This window comes from Phaethon aethereus (genome assembly GCF_964289735.1).
Source record: "Phaethon aethereus genome assembly, chromosome: 1".
NCBI classification, from domain to species: Eukaryota; Metazoa; Chordata; class Aves; order Phaethontiformes; family Phaethontidae; genus Phaethon; species Phaethon aethereus.
In genome coordinates this window covers 78,015,966-78,034,889 of record NC_138575.1, presented here as the reverse complement: position 1 = coordinate 78,034,889, position 18,924 = coordinate 78,015,966, and the positions used below count along the sequence as shown (strand labels likewise).

At 37.3% G+C, this 18,924-nt stretch overlaps 1 protein-coding gene across 1 annotated transcript; it reads right to left on the bottom strand.

The window, feature by feature from the left end:
* Positions 1–1,596: 1,596 nt before the first annotated feature.
* SAMM50 (SAMM50 sorting and assembly machinery component) lies at positions 1,597–18,924 on the bottom strand (the record flags this gene model as incomplete). The annotated part of the gene is made up of 15 exons (XM_082005231.1): positions 1,597–1,642; positions 2,444–2,585; positions 3,510–3,656; positions 4,465–4,532; positions 5,316–5,386; positions 7,904–7,990; positions 9,123–9,194; positions 9,919–10,047; positions 10,613–10,700; positions 10,914–11,044; positions 13,020–13,126; positions 14,249–14,336; positions 15,122–15,223; positions 16,583–16,693; positions 18,904–18,924. 15 exons carry the CDS (start codon positions 18,922–18,924, stop codon positions 1,597–1,599), a joined length of 1,410 nt encoding a protein of 469 aa, XP_081861357.1.

Here is an 18,924-nt window from a genome sequence, read left to right as displayed (position 1 = left end):
AAAATATCATCAGAAATGCTTTGTTAAATATATATTTGCCACAGTAGCTGTCAGATACACACACTGAAGAAGGTTCTTTATATTAAATTTTGGTATTTGAAACAGGCCTGACCTCTGTCGTTCACACAATTTTCTGTTTTCAACATCTGTGAGCCTGTTGCTGCAACTTCATAAAAAGGGAAGGATGGTTAGTCAAGCAGAGCTCTGCAAAACCAGGCAGATCAGTTTCTAGCCTTCGTTTTGGAAAATGAGTTATCAACATAAACAGATTGAGTTACTGTATTACAGCAACAGCAATATATACCAATGCTAAAGTAGTGTATAAAACTATGGTCTCTCTCAAGAGAGAGGAGTCTCAGTGCTAACTTGAGTGGGAACAAGATTTCATGGCAGTCCTGACAGCATTCATCGAAGTCAAGTACCTTGTCAGTATGTCCAAAACCATGTCTTTAGCTGAGTGGAAGAAATCAGGAGTATAATAGCTTCTATATTTCTGTTCTACTCTCCCAGAAACTTCTTTGTATTATGATTTTAATTTTTCCAACACCTAATAACAAAAAAATGTAAATTCAGATGCAGGGAAAGTGGATTCTAGGTTCATATTCTCTTAGGATAATGACAACTCAGGATTGATACATATATAAAAATTTAAAATGTACCTGAGTTGTTAGGACCAAACTAATGAGTTAGTCCAACCTTACAAAAACTGGAATATATGCCAAGTGATAAAGCAGGAGGTTCCTTTTAAGTGAAATTAGCATCTAAAGAAGTCAGTAGAGAGGTATGCCCCTCACACAAAAGCAAACAAGGTAGTATCACATGATCACATGTCTACACGTCCCTTTTTGCAACCACTACAAAAAATTGTTTGCAAGACCCAAATCAATGGCTTTGCTGAGAGCATTAAAACATTCAAAACTTCCTTAGAGTTGAGAACCCTTAACCTTTCAAAGTTATTCTTGAATATCAGTATATACTGTGCTAGACAGCTGACTTGAACTTTTACACTATGCAATTCAGATTGTAGGAGTCATCTAAATACATATAACTTTACAATCATGATAGATTCTTATCAGAACATTTTGGTTCACCATTATCTGTATAAAATAATTTCTGATGCATAACAAATTTTTTTCAGGGTCATTTGCTTACAGAAGTTGATGATGGAGAAAAACTGTTCCCCCTTAATTTCCACTCCTGCCATACTCGCACTTGGTCATCCCAACATTTGTGAGACTTGTGGTTGGAAGAGTGAAGGCTGTGTAGGGCAATGACAAATATAATCATGTGAACCATATCCAAGAGCCAATTTCTGACACAACTCTCTGATATTTTAAGTAACAACTAATAACTAAAAGCTGTAAGCTAAAATAGCTAGAATCCTACAAAGATTCTCCCATCTTTGATAAGAATCAGAGGTACAATGAACATTTAGAGCACAATTCTTTAATGTAGTTTCTTGTGCAGTATGAGATATAAATCACTCAGAAGTGTATCTGTATTTCAAGAAAAAAATTAGACCGTATTGAGCTACATTATAGTCTTAATTTCAATTACAGACTACAATTTCATACACTGATGTAAAATGTTTCTGTATTATAGAAATCTGATTCCTGCTCCAAACTGAACACCATCACATATCCTGAAAAGAAACAAATAATAAACAACATGAGACATATAAGGTATTGATGAAATTAAAATCAATTCTCCCTACCCCCAAATTCCCCAGGTTTTCAATCTTTGGAAAGTTACAATTAAAATTTTAGCTGACAAAGGCTTTTTTAAATAAATGCTTTGCCAATCTGTCATCCATATGGAGTATTTGCATTTGCAAAATGAAGCCCATAATTTTCAAATTGCCATTATTCATTCACATTTCACACCAATGACAAGTAGAAACATAATCCAACTCCTGTATGAAATACAGAGTATCTCATACAGTACTCACAGGCAAGAACAAGTCCCCTGAAGTTTTTCTATTATGTACTATAATCTTTTCTTAGTGTAGGATAATTGGTTTTTAACAAATTAATTTCTTCTCCCTTTATCTATAGTTAGACTTGTTTTCATTTTTCAAGCAAAGACACCAAACTTGATATTCTTCCAATCATTTGTTTTTTGAAAGCTTAAGAAAATCCCATGAGATGTTTGAGCGATCATTTCCCTTAAAGAAATAAAACCTGCTACACAGCTACTCATACGTTTCAACAGCTGATCTCAAGTTCAATGAACTTTGAAACCTGAGATACAAAGTCTGAAACCAAGACATACTGTGAAACCAACATGAATATAGCGAGCTAAAAGAGCATCAAGTGCTGAAAAATCTCTAAACTGGCATAGAATAAACAAATTTTTAAAACAGCAGTTCTCTGCCAAAACCAGACAGAAGTGCAGTAACCTTTAAAACCAGTTACTATTTAAAAAATTGGTCTGAAAAACAAACCTGTCACCAGACTGTACTCCCATGGGGAAACAGTAGTTAAGTTCTAATCTAGCAATGTTTCCAAGTCGGAGCACTATTCCAGCACCGTAAGACCATCGGATATACTCTGCCAGCTTCTGCAGGTGAGCTCTGGGACCATCACCTGAAAGTAAAAGAGTAGGAGAACAAGAGTCAAAGGAGATTGTCAAGGTGGTCAAAAGCTAACTAGATTTTCAGAGCTAGAAGACAGACTACTCAGGAGCACCTGACTGTAGATTCAAAATTTATTTACTACTCACAACTCTCATAAATGCCAAGTACCTTGGACTCAAACTACTATGATTTTAGTTGGATTGCTGTTTGATCTTTGTTTCCCACCATAGGGTACCTGCCTGCATGAATCTGGACAGACTTAATTAGAAGTCTTTAGTGGGTCTCTATTAAGGTTGATTTGTCTGCTTTTCAGTTGTGCCCAAAGTGTTTCCCTCCCATACAGATGCCACCTCTCTTCCATCAAGTGAGGCAGACATCAAGTATCACTATACTCCCAAACTGATTGAACTGATAATGAAAAATTGTACACCAACACCCTGAAATAGATCTTGAAAAAAACATTGGGGATGGAAAAAAAAACAAAACAACAAACAAACTCTAAAACACCAGCTACTGCACCCTCATCTACACTCCAATGCCACCACTTTTTATTTAGTTCATCCCAGAAAACATTAGAATCCCATTAAAACATCATCTTCCAATCTCCCTTTAGATTGGTGTATAGCAGGTGTTAATCAATCACCACACTGGTCTGTGAACATCACCAATTCACAGATACTACTGTTACCATCCCAGCTCTCTTTCCTGCAAATTGTGCTAGAATTTGTGGAGAACGCTAAAAAAATTACTGGCAATCTGTCAAATATACAAGTTAATAGCAGCAGCTTTTTGACAGGCACCAAAATATACACAGTAAACAAACTGCTTCTGTGTAAACAGACACATAACAGCTCTCCTCTTTTTGCCTTTTTTTATATATATATATAGAGAGAGAGAAGCAGGTTTTGTTATATACAATTCAATTGAGTCTTACCATAGTTAAGATTGCAGAGGTTTCCAGCATTAAGGAAGAAATGAGTTCGGAAAAGGTCTCCAAACCCTCCCCGGCCTGGCCGGAAAGGGAGAGGGGTGTACAGATGCAAGCCTCCAGCCCAGTAGGCTTCTCCTCCCAGGTAATCACCTATTTAGGGAAAATGTTGGAATAAAAGTCATTATTGTGGAATATATTAAAATAACAAGAACACATCCTTAAACTATTTTATATTGCACTGCTACCTCTTTTACAACTCTTGCCACTTGCTTTCTAGCTCTCTCCAACTTCACCACTATCAAGTAAAAAATTAGCACAATTCTTTAAACCTGCCAAGTGAATTGCCCTTTTTCTTCATTCCCTCACCCAAACAGCCTGAGGTATGCACCTACTTGTCTTTCAGAGACTACCTCCTTAACACCTCTGAAATCCTTGCCTTAGTTTTAAAAATAGGAAATTGATACAATTAAACAATTAGCTTTAAAATATACTGAAAAGTGAATCCATTGATAACAGCAAGTCAGCAACTCAGTAAGGAACAGAACTGAGAAAGCCCCTGGCTCTCCAAACACCTTTGCTGATCAGATTACCTTTCCCCTAAGCTACCTGAACATATGCTGTATGAAACAGATTTAATGTGACTGTTGCTATAACCATCTTTTGGGAACTTTTTCAGGTTGAAGGTTCCTTACTAATTAAAGTGACATGCTGGAAGTATGCCAGTCTGAACACACACTTGGTTTACAAAAATATCTTATGGCTTAACTAAGAACTACTGGGCTTCATTCCATTGTGAACTAATATATAACAACAGACCAAAGACATGACACTTCTCACATTCGAAGTGCAGAATGAGTGCATTTTTAAGCTATTCAACACATAAAGACAGAATCTGATTCTTTGTTACACACTAATATTTACAGTATTGTCAGAGAAGTGGGATTTAGAAGTTTCAGACCTTCACTCTGGGGTCCAATGCTGTACATACTGAATCCACGCACGCTTGTTGGTCCACCAAGGTAAAACCTAGTGAATACAGTCAAATTTCATTTAATGGTTCACTTGAAAGACATATTTGGAAATATCGAGCCATACTTCTAACATTGCTTTTCAGAGTTACAGGTAACTTTATAACAGGTTTAGTAAAGTGTATTTAAGGAAATACAAGAAATTATGTCTAAATCTAAACCCTGATGCATTTTGCAAAAAATTCAAAATCAATGGAAGTATTAAAAATAAAAACCATTCTTCCATCACTTACAGAGATCAAAACAGAAGGTTCCCCAGCACTGAAGAAGAATCAGAACACTGTCTGATTCTGTCTGTTGTAATAATTTTGACAGAAATACTGTAGTTAAGATCTACCAGAGGTGAAGTTGACACTTAGTGTTTATTGTAAATAAACTTAAGTCTCAATGGTTTCTGCTTAGTGATCTTTAAACATGGATGTTAGAGGGCAAAATTGCCTAAAAAGCCAACATAGTTACAATATGGCTTTACTTCTAAAAATACCTACAGTGTCACCTATGCCCAATACAAAATTTTGCAGATGGTAAATACCATTTTGCAACCACAAATATTGGAAGGCAGAGCTACTACATAGCAAATTATAAATTTGTACTACCCCAATAAGAAAATGAAAAACAGAAGGCATGGCTTGAGTACTAACATTCAACTAAAACTAACTAGAAATTTATTTTATTCTCCTCAGAACCAGAACTACTACTGCTTCTCTCTTCTACTACAGGGTTTTCTTTATACATTACCTGGGCTGACTGAAAAAAATTAAGAAACATTTAAAAAACTTGCCTATCAGCTATACTGGATGGCTTGTCTCCAATAGGTACTAGCATTCCACCCCAAAGGGATGCCGAAAAAACCTTGGGAGAGAAAAAGAATTTGTTTATTAATGTGTATTACTTAATTTCCCCCAAAATGGTATTAGTAAAACTTCATCGCTCGGTAAAAGGCAGATCTCCCACTGGTCTGTCAGAAAGTTACAGATGATCACAGTGGGTATCACACCATCAGTAATGGTATTTTCAGGAAACTCTTGATCATTGCTGCCCTCTTTCTTTCATGCAGTGCTACATCTTGAAAAAGTCAATACAGCACATTTGAACCAAGTGCTGCTTTCACAATAGCTAAAAGGGAATACTCATCCAGCTCCTATTTTCTTAAAAATTTTCATGTCTTGAAATAAGACAACACTGCTGACATTAATTACTCCTGGCAATTTTAAATCCATAGGAGGCTAAGTCCAGCAAATAGCTATCAAAAATGTACAATTATTGCCTGTCTGTAAATTAGCCTTACAATTAAATGAAGCCACCCTCTGCAGCTCACTATATTGACATCAACTACACACACATCATTACTGCTTATCTAAACAGTAATTCTTGGGAGCCAAACCACTATAATAAATACATTTAATAATTTGCTTGCTGCTTGGGTACCAAGTAGAAGTACTACTGCCAGATGGTGAGATCTATTGTCAATACGTAGTCTACAGGTGTTGGGTAATTTCTCTAATTTTACAGCACGCTCCTCCTACCTTCTGCCCTGAGAGTCCCCAAATGCTTCCCCTGCCATTATCAGATGTGAACTCATCATGCGCATATCTGGCTACACAACACATGGCATGTGCAACAGCCAGCTGCACACAAGTCATAAAATTATGTACACCACGTGATAGGATATGCTTCACTTTTGTTCACGGTGTAGACGTATTAGCAGTCATGTGAATGAGCAAAGTCCTCTTTGCGCAGCCATGAAGCCATTAAATTACTTCAACAATTACTTGGCAAAATATTAAAAATAAATGGAAGTATTAAAAATAAAAATCAGTCTTCCATCCCTTACAGAGGTCAAAACAGAGGGTTCCCCAGCACTGAAGAAGAATCAGAACACTGATTCTTTCTCAGCTGAAGGTCAGCAAATAAATGTAAGATGACTAGAATTGCCCTCATCAGGCAATGCCTTTTCTTCCACCACATGGAATGTGCAAATATAACAATGTAATAAGAAAGGGGTATAGCAGATTGCCTTAAAATGCCCTTCTGTGTTGGCCTCACTGATCTAACTCAAGAACTTCATTGCACTGAGTTGCCTAAAAATAAAAGCACAAAACTGCAGACTAAGAGATCCTAACAGCATCTGCTGATTAGTATCTGCACCCTGGAAGTAGCTTGGATTTTTTCAGTTGTACTGTTGGCATAATGCTAACATTATTCCAGTCTCCTAGAATTTCTTCATTATTCCAATACTTCTTAAAAAGCTTTAGAGAGGCAGAGATGCAAATTATTGTAACCTCAGATTTTTAATTCCTCATAATGGAAATTGCTGTTTAATTCCCCATTCAGCTATGATACAAGAACTTACTGCACCATCTCCATGTGATAAAGAATTACTTTCTAAATACAGACAGAAATATTTTTAGTACATAGTTAAATTTTTATTTCACTAAGCAGAAAAACACCTATTTCCACCTAATACTAGCTCTATGCTGTTAAAGATGCCTGAAACTTAAGAGGTCTATATTCTCCTAAGAAGCTGGAGTACATTAAACATGAACTTGAAGCAGAGTTACCCAGTGTCATTTCTTCTGAAGGAAATATAGTTGGTATACACAAGAACTGCTCTGCCAACCAAACCTAGACTTCTAAGTGATGACGATATAGGAATTTGCTTCAAAACCACAGTTACTCTAAACCAAAGTACTAATGTAGACACTACACCACAAAATCTGGGACATGTTCTGCCTATAGGGTGGCAAGACTGGGGTCTCATAAACTTGTCACACTATCATGTCTGCCTTACTGGAACTTAAATTGTTCATTGTGCACAAATATGAAGAAGTTCAAAATGTTGCAGTGCAAGCTTAGTGTTGAAGTGAAATCAGCCTTCACATTCTTGCCCAATAATGTTACATAGAAGAAATAATTACATGCTACGATACCAAAATTAGTAGTCATAGATTCACAGTTTACAATGACAAAAGAAAACTAAATCAAGATTAGTCAGAACATTCACAAGCAGGTGAAAGAGACAGAACAAAGGCTGTAATAAGTTTTTGAAAAATCACTCTTAAGATGACAAAAAAAAGACGTGTCCAACATTACTTCTGAAAGGAAAACAGTGCATATGATTAACTGTCGAACAAGTTGTTCTTTCCAAAATGCCCACTTCTCAAGTGACTGTACATGGCAGGAACATCAGGTTAAAAATAAAGAATATTTCCCTTTCAAAAAAAAAAACCAAATCTAGATAGCTACACCAGCCATCTTTCACTTCCATGATCTTTTCTAATTCATGGTGAAAAATCATCGTAAGACACAGATTCAATAACCTCATTTGCTCATTCACACAAATTACTAAAATATCTTTAAAAACATTACCGAATCCCAGATAAGTTGCTTATTCAACTGAAATTCAAAATCCTCTTTTAGAAAGCTCACGTCTCCACCTGTATAGCCAGCCAACTCCTGCAAAGACATAAGTTTATGAAAGTTGTAATGGATATTACATGTTTCTCCCCTTGAAAAGTTAATCATGACTGCATCAGCGTAAGCAGTGTTTTCTGTACAAGAAATACAGATACACTAGTATGGAGAGACAACTGAATTTTGGACCAATGAAAAACCATGCATGACGCTCAGAACAATAATCTGCATTTTCCTCCTCCAAATATTAAAACAAGGTATAGCTTTCTACGTCATTTTGTAAATGACAGCAAAAGAGAACGGAGCTGGAAAATTCAGCACTCAAAATCAAAACTCTTACTCTATCTACCTAGACCTGAGAAGACTTTGTATGTACTAAAACAGGCCTGAAGAAGCAGCCAGCCAGTTGCATTACAGACACGCTAGTTGAAAATAACAAGTGAAGTGACTGAATCAGTGTTAAGAGGCAGCATCTAGCAAATGATCTGTTAACTAAACCCCAAATTATAACCACCTTTCTCACTCAGCAACAGAAGAGTTCACTGCTGCTAAAGAACAGTAGCACTTGTAGTTTCAATGGCATTTCAAAGCAATCTGCTTCTAAAGCATTGCAGAAGTTAATGCTTCTGAAGTACTAACCTATACAGCAGAAAAGCCAGCTTTTCTAAAAGCTCTGAAAGTAACAAGAGTGAAAACCATTTTCTGTACCAAAACGATACATGTGTATGCTTTTGAGAGCTATATTTACCCTGTCTCTCATTTTTCATTCTAAGACTTACAGACTTTGTAAGCAGCAACAGGACCGCAGTCTGGTAGTCTTACACTACAGTATTAGAAAAAAAGGACTAATACCTACTGTAAAGTGTAGAGTAAATACTGTCAGCGATAATGTATCTCAGCTAATAAATAATTTAATGCTAATGGTGAGATAAAATGGCTGTGCTGTTTGACCAATGGTATACAAATGAAAATTTGCCACCATAAAAAAGGTTTCATGATTTTAAAAGGCATGTAAAGATAAAAAGTAAATACTGGTCATTCCTCTATTCTAGTCAATTTATGCTTAATTTCTAACTTTACACATTTTAACATGAACATCAATTAGGTAACTTAAGACTTATTCAAACACACTTACAGATAAAATCCAATAATAGCATAAGTGATTTAATACTACCTGATTAATTTTCAGCAAAGCACCTCGTCTTGGCAAGATTGAGGAGTTCCGGGAATCAATTACCATGGCATGCTGAAAAGAATCAAACAATTTTTTAGTTCTAGTTTTAGTTAACAATTTTTAGGTTCTCACATCTGTTGAATACCACAGAGTGACACTATTATTTTCCTTAAAAAACTGTGCAAACAGTGGAAGACAACCACAGCTCCAGCTATGGCTAGCGTAGCTTCATGGATTTGGGAACAATACACCTACAGACTAACTTATTTTTGAGTTTAGAGGCCACATGAAATACATATTTATGTCTTTTGGCCACGGTACACATCAGAAATACAGCAGCAACAATGTCCCAGTGTAAATTACCGATTTTTTGACAGTAAGATGAAAATAGTTTATGTCCTACAATTTGTAAGCTATAAGTTAAAGATGACAAGTGATCAAAAACTGCTATAGGAAATAATATTTAGAAAGGGCACAGCAACTGTAGGATGAGGAAATTCACTGATCCTGGCTTCTACAAAACACGACAATTCTGCAAAATGAGATGACAGATGACACAGAGGGAGGCCCTGCAGAAGGAACAAGCCAGCCTATGCAACAGTCAAAACACAACAGTCAGCTATGAAAATAGGTTTTCTCTTTGGACTTCCTGATGACTCTGTGTGAAGCACACAGCAAAAGATGTTTGAAATAAAACACACTACCTACTAAGACAAAAAGCTCCTTTGGTATCATTCATAAGTGTTAGATTACTCAAAACAATGTATTTTTAAAAATTGTCAGGAAAAAGCCTTACAGAAAGAGAAGATTTAAGAGAGTGTCCACTTTCTTCTCGAACAGAAAAGGATGCTGTTCTAGCAAGGCAGCCAAGCTCTCTCCACACACCCTCCCACTTCAGCGTGTGATTGGTCTTCCAGATTGGAAACTATAAATAAAGAATTGAGTAAGAGATGAAAAAAATTTTGAGCTAAAATTTTTTGAGCTAAAACAAACATTTCCCTGAAAAAATCTTTCTTTCTAAAGTTTATTTGTACATGAGTCTATGCTTTTTCTTTCCAAACCTCTTGGATCAGAGAAAAACCCTTTTTCATTTCAGAGTAATGCTAATTCTGCTCCAGCCAAGAGAGCTTCTCCAAGTAGGTGCACACTACTTAATCCATCTCAAATGAAAAGAATCTTGAATTGCGTTGATACAGTGAGCTAGGCAACCAACTGCCTCTCCAAAATGATACTTTAAACATTAAAAATTTGGAGAAAAACACATTAGTATTTTATACAGACAAAATAAGACTGAATTCTAAGAAAGAGACTAAGATGTATTACACCTGTTGTTTTAAAATTGCTGACCTCTTGCAAATAATGACAAGGTAGCCCTGTGCACAAGTGTTTCAACCATTAAAAAAGTAAAACAAGTATTTGCAAAAGCCAGCTGTGACTTGAATTAAATGTAAATGAAGCATGGGTTCCACAAAAACTTGTGCTACACTTACATTAAATTCTGTTGATATTCCTCTATCAGTTTCACGAAGAGAGCTCCAAGGGAACTGTCCAGTTACTTTATATAGGTTAACTGAAAAACTGAAACACAAAATTACCACTAGGTTTGAAAGTGAAACTATTTAAGTAGGTGGAGTTTTAAATTATCACAAAAACTTAAGAAACCAGCTCTGCTACATTATCAACAGACCCTGGGGCAAAGGAATAAATTTAATTATTACTCAATGAAAGATCTTACTAATTGTTTTATATTCCTTCATTAAAAAAAGTAGTACTCAAAAATGTTTCCCCTACTTTCTTTCGAAGTTTCCAGGCTGTGGTTTGAAGAATGACAGGCCATATGAAGTCTCCTTTGTTCCGTAGGAGAACTGGAAGGTTACCTTTTCTGCACGTCCAAAGACATTTGGGAACTTGAGCCCAAGTACCTATGGAAAATAAAAAAAAAAACCCCACAACATTTCATACAGTTTGCTATCTTGCACCTTAATCATATGCTCAAGACAAGTATATCTATCCTGAGAATGAGAAATGAAGGTATTAAAAAAATAGTTGTAACCAAAATGTATTTTTTCTTATAAGTTGTTTCTCTTTGCTCTGGCAGCAAAAGCCATCACAAAAGCACAAGGTACAGTTAATCATCCAATTTCTAGTGCTGTCTAGTAGCTGCTGACTTAAACCTGCATTCTCACTGTATTACTAGTACTGCTATTACTTCAAGAAAAATCTCCCACCCAGTCTCAAAACCTGGGGGAATTAAGTCTTTGGCATCATAAGCCACTGCTCTGCAAGTGCAGATTTTCCAGTCAGGTAGGATTGATTGGAACCACAGCAATAAGCCAATGGAAAATTATCAATACAGTGACAGTCCCTTGTATTTTTGTTTTGATGAACAAGATACTTTTGCAATCAGTCCTGACGGCAGTACATCATACCATTAAAATTCTCCAGAAACTACAGTTAAACGCTTTTGCCTGTTCTGACAAATTCCTTGTATCCCTTTGGCAGCCCTTGGCCCTTTGGCAGCAAGGATGGAGCAGGTTTACTCCAAGCACAGACATTATGAGGACTGCTCTATTGTTGTGTGTTCTATTTTTAAAGAATGTAAAAAGCTACTAAATCCTGGTTGCCTTTGTCTAACAGTTATTGTAAGCAAATCAGGCACCTGAACTTTGTGATGATGCAATTATCCAACTCACCAGAAACCATGAATCCAACGGGCTATTAGTATAAAATATTAGATCTACAGGCTTCAGATTAATTGAAGGGATTAGAATAAATGTCAAATCTATTTAACGCTTAAGGAAACATAATCTCTGCTGAATCTCTGCTGCCAATACCAGCATGTACGAGTCATGCTTTTACATAATTCATGGTTTTACTTCTCTGTAACAAATTAAAATCAAATAGATGGGGAAGCTGATTACAAAAAGAGAAATCAAAGTAGCTTTCTGACTGTTTTCAAATGCACTAGAACCAACAAGTAGGATTCTCCACTGGTTTCATTCAGGCCACAACAGCCTGCACATTGCTCTCAGCAGTGGCACTGCATAAGCAGCTCTCAACTTACTAAGTTCCTATTCTCCCTGCACTCGCAAAACACCATGATCACCCGAGTGATGCAGTATCTTATCCAGGTTAAAAATACCACTAAGAATAAAAGGATGAGTCCCTTGATCTGGCTTATCTACCAGCCACAGGCACAGTTGCACTGTGCACATGAGAAAGCAGAATGAGTGCAGGAATGAGCACCTGAAAGCATCATCTATTTACACCATCTCTTCTGTTAAAAGCACCTCAACAGAACAGTACAGCTGTTACTTTTTGTGTCAATTGGTTAAGTATTTTTCACACAAGATTTTAATCATCCTTTAAGCATCCTTAATTGAATCAAATGGAAACAAGTTCCACAGTTTATATGGTTCTGGGAAATCTTGCATTTTGCAGCCCAGAATAACTGGTACTGGGCTAAAATAGAAATTGTTCTTGGTTTTCACTAAGTCAAACGTAAAGCATCTCAACTGAGAAGAAAAGCACTTTAAACAGATCTCATAGAAACTGAATGCCAAACTCTTTACCAATCTCTCCAGTAGATAAAGCACCTTAAATATTATGAAGAAATAACTGAAGTCATTTTAAGAATTAAAAAATTAACATACTGAGTTGGAAGATACAGCATTCTTCCCTAGCTCGAAATAGGCTTTTGCTGAATGAAAGCCTGACTAATACAAAGACTCTTTAGAGACAAAGGTCTGGCAAAGCCTTAGTAAAGCTGGATCAAGAAAATAATTTGGCTTGGATCTAGTCCTCATTTATTTAATCACCAAATTCCTTGCTAGGTTTGAAACGCGAAAGTAAGAGGAACATCAAAAGGAATTAATAATTATTTGAAATAATCCATACCATACTGCCTTCATTGTTGCCAACCATAGTGTTATAGCTTCCAGTTAGTCTTCTCAATTCTGTTACCTCAAAGGTTACATCTAAACCATTTGGAAGGGCATCATCTCCTACATAAACAACAAACAAACAAACATATATTATCTCTAAAGAGCTAGTTAAAAAAACGCAGACAGAAAATGACTTGAATTTTTTGAAAACTGGTTGAATTCAATGATAATAGAAGTTTACATTACAAAGAAAAATGGCTTGAGAAAAAGATGATGTTTGGATACGAGTGCAGAATTTGGTTCAATCGTAGCATGACTGGCTTTAATCATCAACATGTTAGTTTAATTATGAAATAGTAACATTTGTTGTTACCTACCCGCTAAAACCAAAGATGTACACAAATTCTTACATGAGAATAAATAGAAATTAAAGTGGTTCAGACAGATGGCAAGAACACCATCAATAGGGCAGAGCTCCCTGCGCTCTGGGAGTAAGTGCTGAACAACAGAAACCACCCAGTTCCCTCAGGGCTCTGGCTACAGCAGCTGTTCCAAAACACAGCTGTCAAGGGCACCTAATTCTGCTTGAAGCAAATGGGACAGCATCCCATTGCCAGCAGTCCGTGGGACTGCACTGCATTTCCTTCTCAATAACACAACTTTCCTCCGCTGAAGAGAACAGCAACGGGTTAGAAAAGCAACCACAAGCCTGGGAATGCCAGCTGAGCCTTACTGTGAAACCTGCATACATTCAGCTGCCCCATATATATTATAAGCCAATTTTTAACCACAAGCACTGATAAGATTACCAGTATTTCCTTAAGCACCAAGGATGTGCTGATACAATGTCAGTTATGTGATGTATAGTACATGGAAGTACAGGACACATTTTCAATATTTTCCTCAAGTGTTCCTCTGAAACTTTGGATTAGGGGATGAGTACTGTAATTATTTTAGTGCTGGAAATTCACTCACTTTTGCATGTATACAAGTAATATTTATATACACATATATATAGAGACACATGCAAATACATTTTTTTCATAAGGATAATGGATGTAGACACATACATTCGTATATACAGCACACCTACATGTATATTAAAATATAAAAAGGTATATGAGAGAATAAGTTATATACATAAAAATGTCCAACCTATTACACAGGGAAATATACATTATAGGTATGCATGGGTCTATGTGTATATGAGGAAAAGGTGAGGATTAATGAGGCAATACATACCTTGACAGGTATCAATCAGAACCTCTACCTGTCTAAAGATCCCTAAACGAAGCAACTTTTCACGAGCTTCATGTGATTTTCTCATCACCTACAGGATGAGATAAGTAGCTCAGTCTTTCAGGTTACCAAAAAATAACTAGGATAAAATAGTTAAAATGCAGCTAAGTCATACAATATTCACAGATTTTGTATACAAAGACACATATATGTGCCTTCACAACAGATCACAAGCACTTTAACACTTGAATCTGTAAAGAAATAAATTAAACTCAGAGCATCCAGCTCAATCCCTACCTTCTGTTAGTTTGTATCCTAATTGTTATAACACTTACACCTATTATTCAAATAGGCTTCAGTACTTAAAACTTACACACCTGTTTACAAGGCCCATGCTTTCCACTAAAAAACACCCTAATCTGTTTAAATTTAGACCAATTTACAGGTCTAATTGCCAGCCCTACTCCAGAAGTATCATCACCTAAAAGTGCAAGAACACACTGCCTAACTCACACCTTGATCCATTTTGGAGACTAGCGTCGCTGATCTGTGCTGAGATCCAATAATTTATCTTAAGCAAATTAACTGAAAGTGTCATCTACACAGTTAGTAATTCTCAAATGGGAAGAGTGAAGCTGAAAAAGTATCTGCAAGTACCGTTTGCCATCTCACAACGTCTTTGAGCTGATTACATCAGAAAACACAGAGCCTTCCAGTATTTCATATTTAAGGTTGGCTTCCATATCAAAAGTTTAAAATCATCACAAAACTTGACAAAGCTGCCCCACGTCTGAGGGGAATAGCTCAAACAAGGAAAAAGAAAATCATAACATGATTTTTTTAAACAGTAGGTCTGATATTCACTACAATACTTACATCAATGAGGTTTTTAGCCTTGAAAACATCAGAGATTTCATACATGATAATGTCATCTTTGGTCCTTCCAAGCCCATCAAAGTGCACATGCTGAACCACCACCTAAACAGAACAGATGTTTAAACACAAATACTGAATTTGCATCTAATGAGTATCAAAATCACCAAAGCAGAAAAAAATATTGGTGTCCAAGTGAAAAACCCCAAAGACTTCTAGGCTAATTACTGCTAACCTACATTAATTAGAAATCAGTGCTATCTACAATTCTGTAGAGTTGTTCCCTTAACATGAAAATGAAAGACGAGCTCTAATACCAAAGCTAATACTGATCATAGTAGAAGAGACAGTAACAGATTGTAGCTGCTGCGATTTTAGTCCTAAGTATTGCATGGACAAATAAGTCACTGCAGAAATCACACTTAGATATTAAGACACGTAATACAAAACATGTAGTTAGTTACCTATATCTTGTATCAGCTACACATAAGCAAAAAGTTAAAAGAAAAAACAAACCAACCTACAAGCCATAAATATTTAAACTCTATTAAAATTGTTACTACCACTGCAGCATTACAGTTTAAAATGCTATATGAAAATCACTAGCATTATGAGGTTTCATATTTTCTTAAAACCATTCGTTTTGTTATAAAAGGATCTGAGATACAATTATCTTAAAAATCACAACACACCTCAGGTTAGCCAGTACAAACGGACTACAGTAATTGCATTACCCCTATTTTTTCCAACCTTTTCAGTGTATTATAATTTTAAGAAGGGTAAGCATAAAAAAAAAAACAACTGCAAATGCTTCATGTATTTGCATATAATAAAATAGCGGTGTAAGAGCAACCTAGCATTACTGCAAATTGCTTAAAAACACCCATATGAATATATACATAATGAACTAAATAAAACCCAAATGTTCTTACCAAGATTCTAGTGAGCATGACTTTGAACAGCATCAGGGAAAGGAAATCTTTAATAAAAACTAAGATAACACATGATATCTCATCCCTCCAGCATGGCTAAACATATTATGGGCCAAGACAGACATGCTCTTACATGGGAAGTTTTTTTTTTTAAAAAAGTTACAATCCTCTGCTGAAGTTATTATTTTCCTTAGTGACATAGTTCACCTGGTGGCAGTTTACCCTAACCTGGTTAATGCTGCTCTCTAGCAGTGTTGTGGAAGCCATAACCTCTTATGAGGGAGAGAGGGGAAAGCAGCATCTGGAAACAGGTCTATCAGCTCAAAGGTGAATTTTAATAACTCGTCCTGTGGTAAGGGAAAGTAAAGCAGGAACTAGACAACATCAGCTTAAATTCATAGTACTAAATTTAATTATTTCACATCTCAAACCACAGTTTAGAAAGTTCCCGTAGGAAAAAACAGCAAAGTAAGCAAAGGTGCCAAGACATTTCTCTCAAGAAAAAGATCAGGATGTTGTTTCAGGTACTTACATCTTTGTTTTCAAGAATTTCCTGCTTGGCCTCAGGTTCAACTTCAACCAGTTCAGCTTCCTCTCCCAAGGCACCAAAGTCTGGCCCACCCATTGGAAGAGGCTCCAAACTCTGAAAGCATACAGGAAAATTACATGTAATATGGTATGCTATTTGTGATTTACACCTTGTGCAAAGGAAAAAAACCCTATTGTTCTTGACACTGTACTCATAAGACCATAAGATCTCGTAAGATCATAAAGCAAAAGAGAACAACTAAAGTGAGGGGAATTATCAGCACACTTGTTACCTACCTGGTTCCTGAAATTTTTAGTGAAAGTTGAATAGCTTCCATGTTGAATGATTTCTCAAAAATGCTCTGCACTCTTCCAAAAATAACCTTATTTTTAAAGCATGCTTCCTGTGTTAAAGAGGAATTCTACCTTCTTAAAAAAAAAAATAAAAATCAGGGTGTCACTACTTATTTTGGGTTTTTGGGAGGGAGAGGTGTGTGAATGTTGAGCAACAGAAAAAAAAAAAAAGGTGTTTTCAGCATGTTACTTTGCTTTTATATTTTAATATTTCTTTTAAAAGTATCCTTCCAAGTAATGCTCAAGAACCTCAGGCCCTATCCATCAGAGATGAACATTTTAATCAAAATGGTTTCCAGCACAGCATGGCTTTATTTACTATACCTGAAAGAGTACTAAAATAAGACTTATCAGAAGATAATGGATTCAAGCATGAGTGAATAGAGGGTTACCTGCAAAAGCAGAGGACAGGATTGGATAACTCAGTAAATCGACTTTCAGTCTAAAGTCACTAATACAGTACTTGCTGCATTATTTAAGGATAGCTATTTTGCTGGAAGTAAACTGCTGTTACATATCAGAATCAAGTTAAATGAAGACAGAATCCTCTCTCACTCCCAATAATTTTCAGGCAAGCATAAAACACTCTCTATCCACGCAATATTGTGTATCAGTTTATACTGCAGATGGATATAAAAACAAGAACATGAGAAAAAATTTGAAACAGAAATTAAATTAGTCATGGAAATTAGATACTCTGGAGCCTTAACAGACCCCTGCAGCACTACATTCCTCAGTCTAATTAAACACTACATAAAAGCCTACTAGTTTTCACCAGGCTCACAAGAAAGAGGATCTTGAGTAATCACCCAAACCATTCTTAGTCCCCAAACAGGCCAGTCACTTATTAATCATACCGGAATTATCTACATCAGCTTTAAACACGCCTATGCAGACTCCCGATGGTGGTTTTAAGAGGAAAGTAGCCAAATTCACAAGGTATTTCACCAAATGGGCTTAAGATTTGCATGGTGATTTCTTTGCTTTACAGTCAGCGGCACCACTGACATCCTTATAGCCTGACTTTCTCATAACCTGTCTCACACGGCTCTTACACTTTTCCATAAATCAGAATACTCAAGAGTGGGCTGCTTATTTAAAATTATCCCGAGGGATGCTTCTCTAATGACACCTTGAGGCATGGAGAATTCAATGCCTTCCTAAAGTACTTCCGAGCCTACATATCCTTATTCTTTAAAATTCTTTTCTGATGTTTAAGACACGCTTTTTCTGTTGCCATGATAATCACAACTTCCTTTTGTTCTCCTACCACAACAAAAGTTTAAATCTTTACCTCCCTTCTTTAAACAACGGTGTACAGATTTGGACATTTACGATACTGTTCAGGAGGATGTCCAAGGCCTTCAGGCGCGCAAAACACAACAGATCTCTTTAAGCAACGCTGCTGTTTGCTGGGGAAGCACAACCCCACGCATCCTCCACTCCTCACCGTAAGAGCCGTGCGCTTTCTGGTTTGGTTTGAGGTTTTTTTTGTGTTTTCATTTACGCAGCCTGGCTCTGACCAGCCCCCACCAGCCCGCGGCAAGGTCAACCCCGGCCGCCCCCAGGGAAGAAGACCGGGCTGGGAAACCAAGGCGCCTCCGACCACTGGGCCGGTAACCGCCGTCCTGCCAAGGGGTGCGCGCGGCCCGGCTGGTGGCAGGCGGCGAGGGACGGAGAAGGGGCCCGGCCCGGCTTTGCTGCCGCCGCCCGAGATTGCGCGGAGCACCTCAGGCAAGGCCGGGCAGGGCCAGGCAGGGCAGGGCGGCTCGATCCCAGCCCAGCCGCGCTGTATCCGCCGTAGGAATGCGGCCGGCGTTCGCCCTCGCCCCAGACCCGGCCCGAAGGTCGGCCGTGCTCTCCGCTCGGCGACCTTCGGGCCAGGCCTGACGCAGGGGCGAGCGCCGGCCGCGGCCGCTGGACAGCCCTCCGGCGGGCCCCCCCCCTCCCCCGCGCTGCCCCGGCGCTTACCCGCGCGTGCACGGTGCCCAT